General features: G+C 39.8%; 1 protein-coding gene across 8 annotated transcripts; it reads left to right on the top strand.

Annotated features, from left to right (window-relative positions):
• Positions 1 to 848: 848 nt before the first annotated feature.
• On the top strand, positions 849 to 20,182 carry zmynd8 (zinc finger, MYND-type containing 8). Of its 8 annotated transcripts, XM_041783649.1 has the most exons (22): positions 860 to 947; positions 1,254 to 1,386; positions 6,524 to 6,591; positions 6,821 to 6,972; positions 9,952 to 10,173; positions 10,379 to 10,492; positions 10,896 to 10,961; positions 11,169 to 11,261; positions 12,260 to 12,347; positions 14,062 to 14,117; positions 14,228 to 14,305; positions 14,420 to 14,535; positions 14,637 to 15,136; positions 15,242 to 15,343; positions 16,501 to 16,656; positions 16,770 to 17,303; positions 17,447 to 17,965; positions 18,171 to 18,367; positions 18,593 to 18,673; positions 18,785 to 18,863; positions 18,952 to 19,191; positions 19,378 to 20,181. In XM_041783649.1, exons 3-22 carry the CDS (start codon positions 6,567 to 6,569, stop codon positions 19,551 to 19,553), a joined length of 3,594 nt encoding a protein of 1,197 aa, XP_041639583.1. In that variant the 5' UTR covers positions 860 to 947; positions 1,254 to 1,386; positions 6,524 to 6,566; the 3' UTR covers positions 19,554 to 20,181. The 8 variants fall into 8 exon arrangements, with proteins under 8 accessions (XP_041639586.1, XP_041639580.1, XP_041639585.1 ...); XM_041783652.1 differs by lacking the exon at positions 1,254 to 1,386 and having other exon boundaries at positions 849 to 947; positions 10,030 to 10,173; positions 19,378 to 20,182; XM_041783646.1 differs by lacking the exon at positions 1,254 to 1,386 and having other exon boundaries at positions 849 to 947.
• The last annotated feature ends 1,707 nt before the right edge of the window (positions 20,183 to 21,889 follow it).

Consider the following 21,889-nt stretch of genomic DNA (forward strand, 5'->3'; position numbering starts at 1 on the left):
TAAACAGTTGTGCAAGAAACAGGAAAAGATATTTAAGGTGAGTAAAAAGTTTATTACAGAAAGGAATTTCAAAATAAGAGACCAAAGCTGTAGTAACATTACTAATATCCCTCATGTCTTTCCAGTGAGGATAGAAGCGACTAAAATCTGAACATCCTCGTGAGTTTGGTGAGGCAAAATACATTTTCCTGTTGGTTGCTGATAATCTTGTCAGCACTGTTGTATTTTGCTCTTAGGTTGATTAACAGAAGTGAAACTGAAAACCATTACTTGTTAACAGTATAATTTTTGCTTATCTGAAAACTGCATTGTAGCATGATAAAAACAGTTGCCAATGTCCAGCTATTCACACATTGCTGGTACATGACAGGATTTACATTATTGTCATTAATTACAGCTCAGTCAGTGCTAGTTTTCTGATGCCTTTGTTTATATGGCAGTTTTTGGTTTTTCTTGTGATAGTTGGTTTATCTTTAGGGTGGGAACTTGTGAAACAGATTCCTCCTTGAGAACACAGCCACAGGCCTATTCTTTATGTACACATCTGCTTACTAGCCTTCACTCTAGGACCTATGTCCTACTTTATGGCAAGTTAAAGAAACAAAAACTGCTGTGTTTACTCCCCTCTGTAGCTGATAGGTGTGCAGTGGCTGATTATTTGGTTTTGGGCCTTGCTCTTCTTGCTCTGAGTACTGCGTTTCAGCTTGCCTGGGCTAAACAAAAGACAAGCAGCCAGGAAATGCATCAGCCAATCAGCAGCAGCCTTACATGTGGCCTGCGTGCGTGGCCAGTCTCAGAGTGCCTTATATCCATCAGCAGCAGAGTGTAGGACAGCTTGGAGAGCCGTGGCTGTGCTCTGGGCAGGGTGAGGGCTGACAGGGCCGTCCTCCATGTTTTAATAAGCATTGACATATCACACTGAGTTTTTTAGCCATGCATCCACAGAGGTAAGCCTTATTTTCATTCTTTCACATATAATACTCTGTTGATAAGGCACCAGCCACTGTGTGATCTGTGCCTGAGTTATAATACAGGTTTGTCAGACTGACTGGGGGAGGGGGAGGAGTATTTGTCACCCCACAACATATGAGTGGAGCCTTTAAGGAGGGCATAGCATGGTACAGTGCAACAGTCTGCCTGGCTGACTGGGTAGATGTCTGGACACATACAGTAGGAGATCAAAGGTCAAGTGTTAGGTCACTGTGCATTCCTAGTATTCTTCTAACTTTGAAATCCTGCTTCCCTTTGTCAAGATCAAAAAGGACTGAGATTTTGGGGCCGACTCTGGCCTATGCTGTCAAGACGGCAGGCCTGGTGAGGGATCCAGACAGGATGGGAGAGCCAGGGAGCAGTGCAGAGGGAAGTCCCCGGAGGAATTAACAGATGGTAAACTGACAGCACAGCAAGTTTAATTTAGGCCTCAGACTGGCAGGAGAGCAAGGCAGCAGGGCACTGTTGATAATTGTTTGCCAGACTAACACGGCAGTGAAAAAACAGATTGTTTAGAGCCTGGGTGCCTAATTTTTTCTTCTCTTCACCCAGAACCCACCTCACCTTACCATAATGCCTTTACTTTACTCGGTGTATAAGAGAGCATGCTTTTAAGTACCCTAATCCTGTAAGCTGCTCCCCATTTTTAAAAAATACCAATTATCTTCTGACTAAATATGCTATAGCAGCTTATTTATCACAGGGTTTGAGGAATTGCCAGAGCTTGATAGTGTGCACTGCCTCCCAGTGTTGTTCTCTGCTGCTGAGTGTCAGCCATTTTAGAGAGCTTCCCCTTTCTGTCCCTCTGCTCCAAGCACACTGGGTATTTGTATGTAAGAGAGAAGGAAAGAAGAAGAGAAGACTTCCTCTGAAAAGGCTCTGCATAGAAACCTCATCTCTTCCTGAGTTGCTTGAAAACCTGTTTGAAGTCGACCAGGTTAGCTTCAGTCCTTTTTTTTGATCCAGTGATGTTGATGTTGTTGTTTTCTGTGTGCACGAATCAGATAAAATAGATACATTTGTTTCAAGGATGTATCATTTTCACTCATTTTATCTGTGTTAATCAATTGGTGCCAAACATTTAGTGTATTCCAGGTGGATTTTGTAATTTGTATTTGGTCATTTTTATTGAATCTTATCTGAAAAGAGCTCTTTTTTCGTATTGTAACAGGGGCTTTATGGCCTGGTGAAAATGGTGCACATAATGTTGCTTGACCAGGGCTCAGGACCAGTCTGCATTGACGGAAACAGCAAATCCCCCCTCAGTGTTTTGTGAATGGTGCTTGGTAATTCGTCTAATCCCTTCATTTCACAATGGAGAGAGGACTGGTGTAGGCAAACTTAATCCTACATTTCACAGATCCACATGGCATATTTAGTTTGGGTTTCTTTCTCTTAATTATCCAACAGTTGACCGTCTCAGAGCTGGGCAGATGATATAGTTGGCCTTGACATATCAGCCAGGGTGTGCTTCTTTTTGAAAGGATGGTATACAGTTGTGTAATGTATCTCTGTGTTTCAATTGCCTGAATTGATAGTACTGATGGTTAAATGAAATGCATACCTTTGGAAACCATTTCCATACAGTCTAAGTCAAATTTATTTGGATAGCACATTTAAAGCTAAATAAACATGTATCCATAAAACACTGGGTTAGGTTAGCAGACAGGCATATGAAAAACAGTCTAATTTGAATCAAAGGCCAGATTCAGATTGTCTTTATTGTCCCACAAAAGGAAATTAGTTGTGCAGCAGGAGCATATAAAAAGACAAGGTACACAAACACAACATTAGCAGTGAAATAAGACCCAGTTTAAAAGTCAGACATAATGAAATTACCACAATATTTAAAACAATGCTGAAATAACCCACACATACACAGAATCACTAATCAGTCCAGAGCTCATACCAAAAATTGAAAAAATTACTACCTAGTAAAGCAAAGTGCTATATGAAGATGTGCAAATAAGCAAGAATAGTGCAAGAAGAACAAGAGCTACCTAAAGTAAATTAATTGCACCGGGCATAAATGAGACCTGGAGTCATTTAGTCTTCCTCATAGGAGCCCTGAAACGATGGCCCAAGGGCAAAACTCAAACTTTCTCTGATGTGGATGATTGGGACAATCCAGTATAGCATTAGCCCTCCTCAGGACCTGCCTATTACAAATGGCTGTTAACCCAGCCTGCTCACTCCTGAGATTTTTCCAGCAGCTTTTTACAAGACTACCAAGACGATTCTTATTGGCCAAGTTTAGGTTTCCAAACCACACAAAAGGTTAAAACACACTCAATAAAACTTCTGAAAAAGAGAGTTATCATCTCAGAAGAAACATGGAAAAATTCTCATCTTCCTCAAAAAGAACAGTCTTTGCTGAACCTCTTTTGAGGTAGCGTCAACATGAGGTTTAAACACAGCTTATTATCAATTACCAAACCCAGATATTTGTGGCTCTCCACAATCTCAAAATCAGCTGCTTTGATAACAGTTGATTGTGGAAAAGAAGGCGACTTCCTAAAATAAATAATAATGTATTTTGTTTTGATACGTTCAACTCCAGACAAGGGAAAAGAAAAGTTTTGAGCTGTGATTTGAACAAACAAAGAAAGTTGGCAGGTCTAATGTTTAGAGGCAGTTGGCTCCTTGCAAGTGAAAAGACACGGTCACATCTGAGTTTCCTCTGAGTCTGAGGGATGACCAGGGGACAGGAAGTAGATTAAGCGTTGTTAATCGTGTTTTTTTTCAGCCTATCACTGCTATAATTCAGATCTCCTGTTAAGACATCAATCATGCTCAGATATTTCAGGGATGCACCCGTGCATCATTTTAACGTAGTGGGCTACAAGAGCCCTGCTTGCAAACAATGACCCTGCTTGCTGCCATTTTGTTCATCTGACCAATGCAGAGGTTTTATAGAGTCATAGTTAGGCAGAAGAGGTGACCTGTTAGACAAAGTCTGATTGGTTTTCATGGTCAAACATGAGAGAAATTGTTGGTCTAATGGTTGGCAGTTGGATAAACTGCTATTCTACTCGTTAGTATGGGCCCTCATTTTCAAAGTGGATACATCTTTAAGGTATACGCCAAGCATCGGGAATGCAGAGTAAAGGAGACAGGCTTATGTGTCATCCTAAGAGGCCTGTGACATTTTCAGCCCTGTCTTTGTGTTCAGCGTTTGGGCCCATGCTTTATTTCATCATGCAGGAGCAGATAATAAGCTGCATGTGGTCCTTTACAGCAGATTTGACTGGTGCCGTGCGTACGTGCTGTGTGTGCGGTGCGCACTGTGGTCAGAGAGAGAAGGAGAGAGAGAGAGAAAGAGAGAGAGTGTTCAAAATGGATGCCATACACACACTGGCTGAGAGCACAGCGAGGGAGGGAATGTGATCCTCTCCCTGTCAAGCCTGTAGAGCTGCATCTTACATGTCTGAGAGAAACCTGCAGCCACTAAATGTCTGCATGGCTTTAAATACACTGAGAACTTTGGTTTTCAGGAGGATTTTTAGCGGCAGTTAGGAGCAGTCCTCTCTGCATTGCAGCACTGTGGCTGAGGAGAGCGGGGAGAAGAGAGCCTGTGTGGCACACCGAGCTGAGCACCCAATCAGGCACCTCCGTGTGGTGCTCAAGCCAATCGGCAGCCTGCAGCTGAGGTTAAAGATTGACAATTGCAAGAGAGAGCAGCAGGGAGAGAAGGCCTTCTGGGAAACCTGGACCTATCTTTTCCCCTCATCCCCCAACGCCCTCAATAATTGAAAAGATTAAAGAATAGGCTGAAGAATCTGTATGTGAGAAAGGAACAAGGTATGCTGTTGATTTCCTACATTGGAGCATGGATGTTATGGCAGTGATGGGTGTGGAAATGGTTGTATCAGTAGGTTACAATAGTCTGTATTGTGTGCTCTGTGGTCTGTGATTTAAAATGTTTTTGTCAAAATGGGCAGCATTGCTTTTACTCCTTGTACATGCTCTTTTTATTCTGCTGTTGTATTTCCTGCTCTGGACAGGACAGGGTGTCTCTGGTGCTGATTGTCTGAGGATGTCCAGACAGGTTAGGTGAGGAGGCCAACACAGCCTTTTCACTGCACTCCTGTCTGTCTCTGCAGATGTGCTGTGCTCTCTTAGTTTATTCTTTGTAGAAATAGAAGAGGAGGAGGAGGAGGTTAGGGTGGGATAGTGAACAAGATTAGAGATGGAGGTGGTGTTTTTGTTCTAAGTGTATGCTTGTGTATTTTTCACTTAAGACATTCGAGAGAGACCATACTTTGGAGTAATGGTAATACAGATGAACAAACTGAAGCCATCTGAGCAGTGAGGCTGATGCATCTGCTGTAGCGTCAGAGTTAATGGCAACTATAATAGCATCGACAACAGGGTGCCTACAAACCAAGGTGAATCAGGTTGAACTGACACTGAGAAAAACCTGTTGGGCAGAGTTTGAATAAAAGGTGGTTCACTGTGGTGTGTGGGTTGCATTTCAAGGAAATGTTTCTTAGCAGAGCTGGGGCTGTGGTTATGCAATCTCATGATGTACTGTCTGTTGTAAGGCCACTTGATCAATGAATATAACATGCCTTTTTTAAAGCAAGGAAGTCTATTCACATGCCATGTGTGGGTGTTTTTTTTATCTTTATTTATAGACCTGTGACCAGCTGAAAAGAAATAATTGGACATGGAAAATGCACTACACAGACATCTTGTTACCAGTTTTAATGATTTTTTTACAGATATTTCAGGATATTTTCAGCATTCAAAAAATGCATGCAAGATGTCTCCTAGTGTCCATTTTCTCTCAGAGTCTAAAGTTTTGAACTGCTCTTAATTTTTAGTAAAAGTCAAATGGTGCAAATACCACAGGTGACTTTTCTGGCATTAGTGATTTGGCTAAGAGGCTTTTTAGTTTACACACTGCAGTGTAATTCCACATTTTTTATTTTGTACAGGTGTTCAAATTTCCTATTGAAATCACATGACCTTCAGCAGAGTAGAAAAATAGCTTTTGTTGTTGTGTTTGTCAGGAGCATGCCATTTTGGTGGAATCAGGACATCCAAATTCATTTTTAGGATGTTTAAAATCCAAGAAAAAAATCTTCTCAACTCTCCACTGGCTGGTAGAGACTTGACTGTACACCGACATGTCGTAACTACAGTTGCAACCATACAACCTGTTAGTTGTTAGAATTATATTTACTCAGTTAATCATTCATAGAAATCTACGCTTAACCCTTACCCCAGATACAGTTTGACATCAGGTTTTAATATAGATTTTTCCAATGAACTATGGTGTTTTTATTCCTGACTTCCCCAGATTTGATCAGATTTATATATACATTAAGTCATTGGGGAGTCTGTTTGCAGGACTGGCCTTTTTGAAGACGCCAGTATTTTGATTTTTTGCTGACAAGAAATGTGAAGGCAGTATTTTGACTTCCAAAAAAAGAAAAGAGAGCTGATTTGAGAAGTTTGAAATATTGATGAGATAAATAACAGATATAAGGGAGCCTTCAAACTTTGATGATACCTTACTCTTTATTAGTGTGGCAGAGGACGAGGGAAAATTTGAGACTGCTACAGAAGGAATGGAGATGTCAACACGGTCAAAAGGTAACTACACATGTTTATAGTTGATATATTATTATTTCTGTAATACAGGCAGTTGTATAAAAGTGTTTGGTTTGAAAGTCATTTTCTTAGATTTCACTGTGCCAACTTGTCTGAACTGACTCTTTTAATGCAATAAAACCAAAGCCTTCTTCTTCTGTACCGGTCCCCATTTTAAAGAGGCATTCACTGTGCCTTCTCGGTTTGCGTAATCTTTGACCTTTGTCTGCAGTTTCAGACGCGGGGTCAGCAGAGAAGATGACCCAAAAACGAAAGATGCCAAGTCCTTCTCACTCATCGAATGGTCACTCTTCTGCTGAAACCTCCCCATGCCCAGTGAAAAAGAAGAAGAAGCCAGGTGCTCTTAGCAGCAGCAAAGACCAGGTATACCTCAAAACAGGGAGTAAATCTTTGCTGCAAAATCTAAGAAAGATTTGAACAAACCTGCATGTTAGAAACAGTCACACCACCAAACACTAGCTTTATAGTTTTATCAAGGAGGGCTGACCCCAGCTAAAGATCTTGTTCATTGATATCTGGATGTTCATGCCTTTGGTTGAGTGGAAATTAGATATTTATGATGTCACGGTAATCATAAAAGATGTATTTTTGAGGGAGGCTTGGATTTCAGTGATAAAGAAAACCTTGTGACGGACATAACTTTAGTTGTGCTACATTACAGAGATATATAGATAAATTTTGCTAAGCTTCTTTGCTATACAATTTTAGAAGTTTGATTTTATTTATGGCCATGCTTAAAACCAGCAATTTGTTCCTTACACATTTGAAATGTTTATTCATGTTTTCTTCAGGCTTGACAGGGGCTTACCACTGGTCATATGCTGCCCAGAGAAACAGAGAAACAGAAATAAATATTTTAATTAAATGTTTAGTGACAGTGAAGGGAGTTAAAATTCTAAAGAAAAATTTAATAATAATAAAGACAAAACTATGTGTAAGTACAACTGCATAAAGTTTGGACCTATGTAATGATTTTGGTTATGAGTTGAAAAAAAGCACAAAAATAAATCAGTTTAAAAACCATACAAAAGAGGTATTTTGGCAGGTACATGTAGGAGAACAGGTTGTATGAGGAATGTTTGTGTGCTAGTTGTAAAGACATTGGAGGATTTCTTGAAATAGTTTGAGTTAAAAGAAGAAAATTGAGAAAAGGGCATATATGTTTCAATTCTATTAACTCCTTTTTGGACATTGTTTTTTTGTTTTATGTGTTTTTATGTTGTTTTGATTTTTGGTTTGAAATAAAGTCATTCATACATTCATTCTTCATTTATTCATTCAATAAAAATGCATAGACTTTGTTGCTTGCTTTGGCCTCAGTAACACTGTATTTCTCTGGAAGTCACTAATGAAATTAACTGGTTTTGTGAAATCAGACAATGGCAAGGCCCAAGTTCTAGCTTAACTTTTTTTTTTCAAGTTTACTATGATAGAAACTAATCTACTGCTAACTTCCTTGTTTTTGCCTTCAGCTATTTGTTCTGGTGTTATTTTTCTGAGCTAAATGTGCCAGATAGAAACATTGTTAATGTAAACGTCATTGATCACTGCCTGTTACCTAAAAGTAGAAAATAGAAATTTTTGATAGAAAGGTGTCAGTATTTAAAGCTTTTTTTATTCAGGTGGGGTTTAGATGTCCTGCATCACTGAAAGACGTAACATGTTGAACTGTGAAATCTAAATTTTTGGTAATTATGCACTTTATGAATATTATAAAACAATTCAATTCCCTGTCATACTGAGATAATGTGTGTAGACTTTCCCTTTCTTCTCATATGAATCTCTTTGGCCCAGAAATTTGACCAGCTGGAATTTGGCTTTGGATGAATCAAATTGGCATCAGTTGGTCTTAAAATACTGAGGCTTAGTATTTCTTTTTGTGATTATGCTTTTTATTTTGTTTTTACAGCATATAACATATACATCCTATTCACTGTTATACACGGATTTTCTAAATTTTAAAGTTATACAAGCAAAATAGTTGGAATGTACTCACTCGTATGTACAAAAAAAAACAACTAAATAAACCAGCAAACAAAAAACAAACCAGCAAAAAACCCTCATGACATTGACATTCATCTTGGCAGTGTTAACACATTATCGTCATGTCATGATAATAAATCTCATGTCAGGTTATAAGCCATTCGTACACCTCATAATCATCTACTCAGCACATTTTATTCTGCAACAAAAAAGAAGACAAAGCTACTGAGCATCAAATGTCTTCATGATCATCTCTCAAATGGCTTCCAAACAGGGACTCCAAATTGATCTGAATTCCTTTGTGTTGTTATTAAATCTGTAAATAAGCTCTTCAAAGGAAGTAGCCATTGCCAGCTCACCCTTCCACTCCCTGCAGCTGATTCTATCTCTTGGTTTCCAATGCCTCAGTGCAGTCCTGCTCTGTGTTAGAAGAGTCAGTCAGAGCAAGAGGCTGAAGTATTTCTTTGTTTTTGAATACATCTTTGGACTAACCAAACGGCCAAAGTTTAATCTTTGTAAAATTCTGGCTTTATAGCCCATTGTTAGTATCCACTTCCTTTTTATAAGTCCAATTTCAGTTTAATTAGGTGTTAATTACTTGGAAAGTATCACAGTGCATCTTAAGCTATCCTGGGATTTCCACTTCTAGTCTGGTCCACTGAGAGTCATTCAGTTTCACATTTTACTGTAAACTTATTCATAAATGTTTATCCTCATTAGATGTTTAATCTTAATTAACGATGTTGGCGTTGGCTCTTTCATTGACTTACAATGAGTACCACATTGTGATAAAAGGATATTAATGCACTTTTCATTTAAAAACACTCTTTAAACGACACCTTTTTAGAAAAATTCTCTGTAATCTGGAAAATCACTTTGCTATTGTTCACTTTTCATTGTTTTCAGTGTGCATGCTGTGCTGCTTCTGTGTTGAGAGTAGATCAAACATGGTCACTGGTATCTTACCTTGGCATGTTTGCCTTTCTAAATGACTATTACCCACTGTATCCCTCTGAGCTTTTGCCCATTTAATCCAGGCTGTCCACACTGTTTACCCTTGCGCACATTGATGATGGTTGTGTTCTGAAACACAGACTTAAATCATAAATATCACTATGTCGTATGATTTTTGTGGTCCATCACAAGGGAAACAGGTTATTAGTGTTAACATTTCTTATTCAGCAGCTAGCAGTGTATAATACTTGAGTTTATCGTTAAAAAGTCAGTCTGTGGTGTGGGATACAGCTGCTTTTGTAATTTCTAATGAGCGCTTTGTTGATGCATGTCTGCTTGGCTCCTCTAATCTCTGGCCTGATTTTGACCCTCCAAAACTTTGTGTTTCTTTTGCCCGCATTCCAGTCAGAACTAAGACATGGTCCCTTTTACTATGTGAAGCAGCCAGCACTCACCACAGACCCTGTTGATGTTGTACCGCAGGACGGCAGGAATGACTTCTACTGCTGGCTGTGCCACCGCGAGGGCCAGGTGCTCTGCTGTGAGCTCTGCCCCAGGGTGTACCACGCCAAGTGCCTCAAACTACCAGCCGAGCCCGAGGGCGACTGGTTCTGTCCGGAGTGTGAGGTACTCACCTAGGAATGTGTTAAGAGTAAAGGTCTTAAAGTGTATTCTAAAGAAGATTGTATTTCATAACTGTTATTGTATTTGTCGACATACGGAGGGCTTTCCAATCAATTTGATGCAACTGATGAAGCATGTTACTTCTACGTTCTGTGCAATAATGGGATGACAACAATATTTCAGCTTTTTTCCTCTTAATTTCTTCCAGAAAATAACAGTGGCTGAGTGTATAGAGACTCAGAGCAAAGCCATGATGATGCTAACTATAGACCAGCTGTCTTACCTTCTTAAGTTTGCCCTTCAGAAGATGAAACAACCAGGTGTAAGTACTCTGGTCCATTTGTCTTCTAAAGATTTCATGCTTTGAAACTGAACTGAATGTGTTGGGTCAGTGATTAAAGCTGAGTCAATGTTTTTTTTATCAATTTCACTTGAATACTGGCATGTGCTTTTTGTTCTGTCAATCTTAATTTTTAAACTACTAATGCAACCAAAAGACAAACTTTCCTATTAGTTGTACAAGGTGTTAAGATCTCCCTGAAATAATACCTGACCAAAAAATACTCCAGCATGATAAACATGTGATTGATCTGCATGTGCAAGTGATTTCTAATAATAGAACTAACAACCATTGTTCTATGATGGGCCTGTCATGGCTGGAAACCATGAAGGTAAACATGCTAGCTGGTGGTGAGGATACAGCTGCCCCTCTCACTCTCTTTCAGGATCATCCCCGCTTGTCATCTCGCTCTCCCCATGCAGCTTCCACGCAGAGAAAGACTTTTAATTGGGTAATCAACTGCACCACTAACAAGACCCCATCATGATTTTTTTCCTCCATGTGTTTTCCTCCTTTTGTTTGAAGCGGCTTCTGGTGTTTTTAGTAGAAGCATGTTGGTAGCATGTTCACATGCGATGAAGAGGAAGGTTGTACTGTAAGGTCAGCCTAAGAGTTCATCTGCCCTTGTTTTTTTTCTTCTGTGCACTCAATGCTATAGACCGAACCCTTCCAGAAACCTGTATCTCTTGAACAACATCCAGATTACGCAGAGTACATTTTTCACCCTATGGATCTTTGCACACTAGAGAAGGTAAATCATATTCTAAAATGTCTTCTTGAAAACATAAATGTATACAGTGCATTTGGATAGTATTCAGGTCCCCTTCACTTTTTCAGCTTTGTTACGTTGCAGCCTGATGCTACAGTCGAAAAAAAAAATTCTCATAGATCTACAATCAGTACCCGATCATGATGAAATAAAAACAGAATTTTAGAAATTTATAGTATAAAAAGTCAAGCGAACTTTTGTGTGTTTTGCACTGAGGAGATGTTTCTGTCTAGCTTCTCTGCCTAAAGCCCATATTGGTGGAGGGCTGCAGTGATGGTTGTCCTTCTGGAACTTTGTCCCATCTCCACAAAGGATCTCTGGGGATCAGAGAGAAGGTCCTTATCCCCAATTTCTCAGTTTGGCCAGACGACCAGCTCATGGAAGAGTCCTGGTCGTGCCAAACTTCTTCTGTTTGAGAATTTTGGAGGCCACTGTGCTCTTGGGAACCTTCAGTGCAGCAGATTTTTTTTTGGTAGCCTTCCCAAGATCTGTGCCTTGTAACAATCCTGCCTCTGAGCTCTGCAGGCAGTTCCTTTGGCCTCATGGCTTGGTTTTAGATCTGATATGCATTGTCAGCTTTGAGGCCTTCTAGATAGGTGAGTAGCTTTCCAAATCATGTCCAATCAATTTAATGTATCACAGGTGGACTCCAATCAAGGTGTAGAATTATCTCAGCAATGATCACAAGAAATGGGAGGGACCTGAGCAAAAATTTCAAGGGCTTTTGCAAAGATTCTAGATACTGATGTCAATGTCATATTTCAGTTTTTTTGTTTGCATAAATTTGCAAAAAAAAAAAAAAAAAACTAAAATTCTGTTTTCACTTTGTAATTATGGAGTACTGAGTGTAGATTTATGAAAATTTTAATGAGCAGGCATCAGGCTACAACAAAACAAAATTGAGAAAATCTTGTAGATACTTTCTGAATGCACTGTGAATGTACGCAAGTCTGACGTAACCTTTTCCTTTTGCATTACAGAATATCAAAAAGAAAATGTATGGCTGCACAGAGGCCTTCTTGGCAGATGCTAAATGGATTTTGCACAACTGTATTATATACAATGGAGGTATGTTTTGTTATATGCAATAATCAATCACTGTGATAGTCAAATGACAAGCCCTGTTCAGTCCAAGATTTGCAACACAACACGTCTTTTAGAACATCACTGGAGACAGGTGCAGCTGTGTGAACTGAGCTGTCGCAGCTCAAATCAGGCCATCTGATTATGTTGCTTGCAATCCAATTTGTCAAATCAGCAACAGATGATTTTTGGACACACAAATAAGTCAGGAAAACAGAAAACATTGTTTTTAAAACCAGATTAACATTTTCCAAAGTAGAATATTTCATTTGGTATAATCATGCTGTGAATCTTGGAAATGATGGCATTTCATTATTTAACTTTACAAACAGAAAATTTAGCATTCTTCTCCATCAGCTGTGCATGTTAGCAGCATGCACAGTGCTGTATTCCCTAACACATGATCAGGATTGTTGTACATGGTAAGACCGGACAGTTGAAGGTTGTTAAAACAATGAGTTGTGTTGACTTAAAAATCCAAAGTAGCAATTTCAGCTCAATTTTTCTGAGTTGATTGAAGACATTGTCAGTTTTTTAAGTAAACAGTAGTGAGTTTTCTCAGAATGCCTTTGGGAATTAGACACTTTAACACCATGGGGGAGGTAATGAGTCAGTGAGAGGAGCCCCGCCTGTGGTGATCTACCACAATTCACAATGGATGGTACACTGAGCATGATGGAAAACGATTTCTTGGTTCAGTGTGCACCTTTTAGTTATAGTCAATTGTAATAGAAATGTGGGAAAAGTGCAGTGGATGAATCAGTTTCAACAAAAATTCTGAGTATTTTCAACTTTTTTTGCTTTCACGGCATAGCTTAATTTGTCCATGACAAAAGATAAGATGTTAGCAGATATCTTAGTTACAACAAGACTGAGCTACCAAAGTATTTTTGAGTTTATATGTGCTGTGAAATTTTACAACACTGCAATGGAGGGAATTAGTGATGAGCAGAATCATACAGCCTGATGTTACTCATTATCAATGATAAAGATATGTAATACACTGTCCTTCTTGTAGAGGCAGATATATTGCACAATAGCTTAAATCACTTCAAAATAAATGACTGTAAAAGTCAATGCTACAGACATATTTTGAATACAAATTGCTCAAGTCGGATTCTTGACCAAGGATAATGTTGAACTTTTTCATTTATAAAATAAAATTTTGCTTAAAGGTACAATATGTGGAATTTTCACACTGAACTATATTTCAGAATGACTACTCATATTAAATATATTTTCATTAAACATCACAGACATTACCTCAAATCTTTCAAACAGTTTTCAAAGCCAGGCAAATTCCAAGTTTTTATAGTGTGAAACATCTGTGTCATGTTCTGGTGCCATTGCAGACTCAAACTCAGATAGGCTGCTCAGCTCCGTCCATCTCCTTGTTATCAGCTCGCTTGTTATTTTGTATTGGGACTCTTTTGACAAAGTACAACTACACTCCATAAGGTGTATTCCCTTGACAGTAAACCGCCATTGTTGTTTCATGGAGTAATTTCACAACACTTCGAGTGATCCCAGAGTGCTTTGTGATGACCTTGCAGCTTGAATCAGGAAAGCAACTTTTATTATTGCTTTGATTGAGAGCACCCTAGTGGAAGACTTTATTTACTTTCTGTGTAATATGCTTGCTGATATTGAAAGTTGACCCTGTCTAATTTTGTTTAAATTGTTTGTGTCCTACCTTCAGCAAATCACAAACTTACAGCAACAGCTAAAGTGATAGTGAAAATCTGTGAACATGAGGTGGGTTTGCAGGTTCAATCCAAAGCCATTTTAATCAACATTGTCTGTGAATTTTGATTTAATTGTTAACCTGTCAAAGCTTAACTGTCTTTTTATTCTGTTTTCTTTAGATGAATGAAATTGAAGTTTGTCCTGAATGTTATCTGTCTGCTTGCCAGAAGCGAGACAACTGGTTCTGTGAGCCTTGTGTAAGCTTGCTTAGTAAATTAAAGAATCTTTAGATGACTCATCATTGTTTACCCATGCAAACATAGCTCTAGGAATATAACGCTTAGATATAGTATTTTATTTTGTGTCTGCAGAGTAACCCACACCCTCTCGTGTGGGCCAAACTGAAAGGATTTCCGTTCTGGCCCGCTAAAGCTCTGAGAGACAAAGATGGACAGGTGGATGCTCGCTTTTTTGGCCAGCATGACAGGTATCAGACCATTTTCATTTACTCACTTGGACTATGAGTCACGTTTTAGTTTTGTTTTTTTTTTTTGTTTTTTTTTAGTGATGTAAATCTGTTTCTTCTAGGGCTTGGGTTCCACTAAACAATTGCTACCTCATGTCAAAAGAGATTCCTTTCTCTGTAAAGAAGACCAAAAGCATCTTTAACAGTGCCATGCAGGAGATGGAGGTCTACGTGGAAAACATGAGAAAGAAGTTTGGAGTCTTCAATTATGCCTCCTTCAGGACACCGTACACTCCTGACAATAACTTCCAGATGCTCCTGGATCCCTCAAACCCGTCATCAGCGCCCATCAAGCCTGAGAAACAGGAGAAGATCAAACTTAGTTTTGATATGACTGCATCACCCAAGATTGCTTTGTCCAGGACCATGCTGTCCGGAGCAGGGATGGGAGGGAGCACCACAGGCAGGCGACTTCCACTCAGTGAGATGCCTCGTTCTCCCATGAGCACTAACTCCTCTGCTCATACTGGTTCAGATGGGGAACAGGAGTCGGCAGACAAGTCCCAGTCAAAGGCTCCTAACAACAAGCACAGCATGGGAGAGGAGCCTGTAGACTCTGCAGGTATTTTACCAGCTGTATTTTAGTATAGCCACAACTGTGTGTAAATTATGAAGAAACTCATTAAATATCTCTTAGCAAAATCACCTGCCCTTTTCCAACCCACAGGAAGTTCCTTGGAAAGCCCCAAACCATTCCACTCTCCAGCTACCGGCAACCTAAAGCAGGAGAAAACGCCACCGACTGGCAGCATTTTGAACCTAAATCTAGGTGAATCTTTGATTCAGTTTGGTGATTTGTGTAAAATGTTCTCTGTATACAAAGACAAGTCACAAATCACAAGTCCTTGTCCAGTGCTACTACTGCTGATTTTATTTAACTACAAGTCCTAATGCTCCTTTCAGATCTGATTTTTCTGTTTTTGCTGTTCACATTACTTCTTAAAAATGTGGCCAGTGTCAGACTTCTATATTCTATATCTGTGAACTGTATAAAAAAGCTGCTCAAATCTGATTATTTCAATGTGACTTTTGCTGTTCAAATGGTCTCAAAAAATAAGGGATGCACAATATTGGATTTTTGCCAATATTTACATCTTAATTTAGACCTAAAACCTTATACCTTAAAGCACAAAATCTAAAGTTTAAGGATGAACAAATTAAAGAAATTCAGCCCTTAAAGGGGAAATATTTTACCCTTTTAAGACAAATTTATATCGGTCTCATAGGTCCCCAAAACATGCCTGTGAAGTTTGTTGCTGAAAAAACACTCCAGAATTGGATGATCTAAAAACCCCTCTGTTTCAGCCCTTCTCAGAATGAGTCATTTCTGTGTCTGTGGCTTTAAATGTTAATGTGCTGTCCGACTCTGTCCCTGACCACACTATTCTCAGGAAATGGATGTGGCACTCCTGATGTTACAATGTTACAGATGCTTTTATCCAAAGTTAAGGACCTGGCTGGGATTTGGACCATCAATCTCCCAGACCAAAGTCAGCAGGGTAAACCACTGAGCTATCCAGCATCTTAGCAGGCAGCTGAGAAAAGCTTGAAAATCTGATTTCTGCATAATATGTCCCTTTTAAAACACACTCTAAAAGGCAAAGAATGATGATGAATAAAGAAAGACTTCGGCTGATGTAAGTCTGTTGGTCCGGCCTAAAACTCCACAAACCTACTTGTTCATTTGGCCAACATTTACCTGATAAAGGCAGATTTTTATTGCCAAAATATTTTCATACCTGATGATACAGATATTAAACTTTTACATCTAGCATCAAGCTTACATCTAACGGTACTGATATGCTCATAATATCATGCAGCCCAAGAAAAAAAAAAGATATAAGCAAAAAACAAACAAAAAAAAAAAAAAATCAGATTCAGGTCACTTATACCAGCAGTGTGAATGCAGCCTTTATGTCCTTCCAGATAGGAGTAAAGCTGAAATGGACCTGAAGGAGCTGAGTGAAACAGTTCAGCAGAAACAAGAAGCCAAGCCTGTCCTCACCTCTCCCAAAAGACAGATCAAGAGCCGTTTCCAGCTGAACTTGGACAAAACAATTGAGAGTTGCAAGGCACAGCTTGGTAAGTAGAGTTTGCTGTGATATGGAATTGAAGAATTATTATTGTCTCCTTTAGCTGATTCCTGTAACATATTGAATGATTATGGGATATCCCCATATTCCTTTGTACTGCAGGTATAGAGGAGATTTCTGTTGATGCATATAAAGGTGTGGAACAGAGTGAATCGGACGACTCAGACAAATCTGACTCCAGTGACAGTGAATACGCCAGCGATGAGGAACAAAAGGCCAAGGATGGTCAGGATCTTGAACCCAGTGACGAAACAAAGAAGGAGCCGACAAAGAATAAAGTCAAAGAACATCATCCTCCAAACCAAGAGAAAGAGGGCAAGGCTGATTCATTGACAGCATCTGAGTCTGCAGCAGAAGACACCTCTGCAGCAGCACCAGATCTTTCAGTCAAAGTGAAAATAAGCAAAGATTCAGAAAAAGAGAGCTCAGAGAAGACCAAAGGAGCTCCAGCATCTCCTGGTTCTAAAGAAAAGGCTCAGGTGAAAGAAGATGCAAAGCAGCCAGTACCAGTAGAGGACTCTGATTCAGAGAGAGAGCTGGTTATTGACCTTGGGGAGGAACAGGGAGGGAAGGACAGGAAGAGGAGCAGAAAAGACAGCAACGCTGTCAAGGAATCGTCAGCAAGTAAACTTGAAGGTGAGGGTCCTACTTTCCTTCACTGATCCCTTAAAATGTATCAAATGCAAATATAATGTGAAATGGTAGCATTTAATATACATGGAAATGTTTAGAACTTTAACAGTGGAAATGCAGAATAATAAAGATATATTTTCTTGTAGGTAAAGTCCAGACTCCATCAGCACTATCTTCTCAAAGCAGCACAGCCCCTTCCACACCCTCCAATGTTTCAACACAGTCCCCTATGGCCATCCCAGTTTCCATGGTCTCCTTCACTACTCCTTCTCCTGCCACCATTAGCCTTACAACTGTGTCCAGTGCCACTGCAAATACCCCCTCACCCTCCTCCCCTTCAGCCTCCACAACCCCAGCACTGAAGAAGCAGCGCCCTCTGCTGCCCAGAGAGACTGTGCCTGTTGTGCAGAGGGCTGTGGTGTGGAACACAACAGCTAAATTTCAGACCTCCTCTCAGAAGTGGCACATGCAGAAGGTGCAGCGTCAGCAACAGAACCAGCAACCAGTGGCAGCCACACAGGTGCAGACGTCGTCTCCCAGGCAAGGACAGGCTCAAGTGTTGACCCAGACACAAGCCACTGGGAACGGCTCAACAGCGGCACCCTCATCTTCATCACAGCAGTCTTCACAAAGCACACGCTATCAGACCAGACAGGCTGTTAAAGGTAGAAATCATAACAGTATGCAAGTATGAATCCTCTCAGTGTGTTGGCCAGTTATGTCAAAGTCCCTCATACAATTTTGATTAGTAGTTTAGTTTACAAATGCTTTATATCCTCTGAACACATATTAAAGGAATCATCTTCTGGAATGTTAGTTTACCTCTACTGTCACAAATGTCAGTTTTTGATCATTATTTTCAAATTCCAGCTGTGCAACAAAAAGACTCTCCACTCAGCACATCAACATCAGCAGTCACCCTTGTATCCAGTAGTCCAGCTTCTGCTGCCATGATGGCAGCCTCAAATTTAGGCACAGCAGCTACATCTTCACCAGTAGCAACAGACTTTTATATTCCCACTGCCTCAGCAGATGTGGCTGCAGATATTGCCAAGTACACCAATAAAGTGAGTATATTCTGTAATTTTTCATTTGCTTTGTTTGGAAACCGCTGAACTTGAGCACTTACTGCTCATTTGTAGGCAGTATAAATGAAAACAAGCATGCAGAGAACTGTTCTGAAGCAGTCTTATTTTTTTATCATTTAATTACATGAGACTCAAAGACAGGACAAGGGAACAAAATGGGAGTTTTTTTTAACCAGTGAAACATATCTATGTCCCATTTTTCAGATAATGGATGCAATAAAAGGTACAATGACAGAAATATATAATGACCTTTCTAAGAGCACTTCAGGGAATACAATAGCAGAGGTAAGTGTTTGCTTTCAGCCCTTTAGAAGCTCACTTTTATACACATCCTTTGCGTTGGCACTGCATGCAACCTTGTACTTCCACTAACCTTCCTGTTGGTTTTAAAATCAGATAAGACGACTAAGAATCGAAATAGAAAAACTACAGTGGCTACATCAACAAGAGCTGTCAGAAATGAAGCACAATCTTGGTAAGAACTAAAGGGGAGTCAGCAAAATGCTATCCGTATAGTCTTCTTTCCCAAAACTGTTCAATTGTATTAATGTTCCCCAATGTAGAGCTAACGATGGCAGAAATGAGGCAAAGTCTAGAGCAGGAGAGGGAGCGGTTGGTGACTGAGATCAAGAAACAGATGGAGGTGGAGAAGCAGCAGGCAGTGGATGAGACCAAGAAGAAACAGTGGTGTGCTAACTGCAGGAAAGAGGCCATCTTCTACTGCTGCTGGAACACCAGCTACTGTGATTACCCCTGTCAGCAGGCCCATTGGCCAGAACACATGAAGTCCTGCACTCAGTCAGGTAACTGTATGTGCCAGCATTAACACGCTGTGAATGGCATTGAAACAAAAGCATTATTTTCATTAAGGCTTATCTTAATTCTGTGTGGAAGTCTCCAGTCATTTGCCTTCCTGAACGATCATCACATTACTACTCACAATTTTTTAATGTGTGTCTTTTTTTCATTTTTTTCCTTTTTATTTGTAGCCACAGCTCCACAGCAAGAGCCTGAAGCTGAGCCAACAGCAGACCTCCCAAACAAAGGTCTAGGGCAGACTAACACTGGCCCTAATTCCCTCAGAGACACACCGGCCTCTGCACCCACTGACAAAGACTCTGACATGGAGAAGAGTACTGACGATGTTTCTGTAACTTTGTCCTAACCAAACCTACCATACTTGAAAATGTAAATGTTTTTTCTTTCCATTATGAAAATATGTATTTGTAAATAGTTTTATCCAAGAAGCTGTTATGGGAACAATCTAAATTCCAACTGTTTATATATTTTTTCTTTTGCCTGTCAGAGTTCATGTTATACCCCCAAACCATCAGGCACTTTAAATGTAGAAACAGATAGCACTTAGCTAGTGGCCACTAGAGGGGGCCGTTGAAAAAAAGGTCTGCTTTTGCAATCTATAAAGAGCTGTCAGAGTATTAGTGTGGTAGCATGCCTGTGAATCATAAAACATACACAAAGAAAAAAGGAAACAGGTAAACAGTTTAAAACTGCAAAAATGAAACCCATACTACTGGACCAAACCCACTTTAGATTAGAGGACTGTTGACAGAAATGTCTGTAAATTACTTATTTTGTATTCTGTGTTAATTTATTTGTTATTATAATGTTGCCTGTTGTATTCTACAAGGAAAATAACAATTTCAAGCATTTTAAACAAGTTGTTTTGATGGTTATATCGTGCTATAATTGCCAATGAAGCAGTCTAAGTCAAGGGTTCCACAATTTTCAGCCCACAACCCCCAAAATAACGATGCTGGACACCGAGGACCCTCACTGTAGCTGAAGGTGGTAGAGGCATAGTTGAACACAGTCTTGCTCATTCAAGAACAGTTCTGAGTAGCAATTTAAGGTTTTTTTTAAACATTACTTTGATTTCAGAATAAATCTAACCAAGTTCCATCCATCCATCCATTTTCTACACCCCCTATCCCGTTTGGAGTTGTGGGGTCTGGAGCTTATTGCAGCTGTCATTAGGCGATATCACCCTGGCCGTTTACCAGTGACTCAAAGCACTGACATACCAAAACAAATGACAAGGCACATGTATGGCCAATTTAGAATCACCAATTAACCTGGCAATTCAACCTGACACGCCAGATGGCTGTGTTTCACACATCCATCTGGGAAAGCTTCAATAGGAAACATGCCGACTATAGACATGTAAGTACTCTACTTCTTTCGTTTTTGAAAAGAAAACAACTCACTGCTGTTCTTTTTTTCTTCTTTTAACGAAGAATCGTTGTCAAGTTCTGATGAGACTTACGCTTTATCAGCATCCACGCTAAGCTCTTCCACGCATCATTGTACCCGCCTCTTGCTGCTTGTTTATCTCACGACTCTGCCGTGCCTGAAAGTACTGCCCCTCGTCACTGATTGGTCCTGTCACTTTCTAACCGGGCCCAAACGGTTCAGATGGGAGCTTAACAAGATGGATTCACCAGTGAAAAACAAGGAAATGGGTGTATCCATCTGCTTTGCAAGGTTACTGGCAATCAACATAACAGGCATTTTTTGGTGGTGTGAGGAAGCCGGAGTACCCAAAAAGAACCCATGCATGGACAGGGAGAACATGCAAACTCTGCACAGAAGGGCTCTGACCGGGAAGCAAACCAGGAACCTTCCTGGTGTGCAGGAACAGCGCAAACCCCTGTGCTGCCTTGCCCTTACCAAATTACCATGTTTTGTTTTAAGTTAAATCAATTATATGCAGAAATCGTTACAAAAATGCATAAAACGTACAATTTAGAATCATTTTTAATAATTTGTTTCTTGAACAGCATCTCAGTCCCCTCTTGCATCTTGCTGCACTTTGTTGCTACCTCTTAATGCTTCGGGACTCCTTGGGGGTTCCTGACCCCCAGTTTGAGACTCACTGGTCTAGGTGACCACATGTAATTGTTTCAACTGTTGGTTGAGCAGAACTAGGGTCAAGAAAAAGATATCTGGAAATCAAATTCAGATAACTTTTAGAAAATCTTAATCACATACAGGGCCCTCTTAATGTTTCACATTAAAATGGTTCAGTGGGATATTTTGTAAGGAATTTGGTTTTGGTATATGTTAGTTTATTTTGCCATTCCACTGTGGTACTTTGTTTTAGAAATGTAGACACTGTCACCAATTTAGATAGACTCTAGGACAAAATGGTTGGTACACTAGAAGAGAAACCCATAATGGTCACTGAAATAACTTGAAACTTGACTTGTAACTTGAAGTATCAATACAAAAAATATTGCACAATTCTCTGCAGGGATCCATCTTTACAGAACATATGTTTACTACCTGAATATATTGAATCAGACTTTCAACTTTTTTATTATCAGTTTTATGTTTGTATTTCCGTCTGGATTTCGGACTGATGGCCTTTTGAAACTGCCTCCAAAGAGAGACATGCTCCATCACCAGGGTTTTTAGGTCCAGCTTAGGTTTTTCTTTGGCTTGGCTGTTGTCCTCTCCTGTGTCTTACACTTCAGCGTACAG

This window comes from Cheilinus undulatus, linkage group 3 (assembly GCF_018320785.1).
Source record: "Cheilinus undulatus linkage group 3, ASM1832078v1, whole genome shotgun sequence".
Taxonomy (NCBI): Eukaryota; Metazoa; Chordata; class Actinopteri; order Labriformes; family Labridae; genus Cheilinus; species Cheilinus undulatus.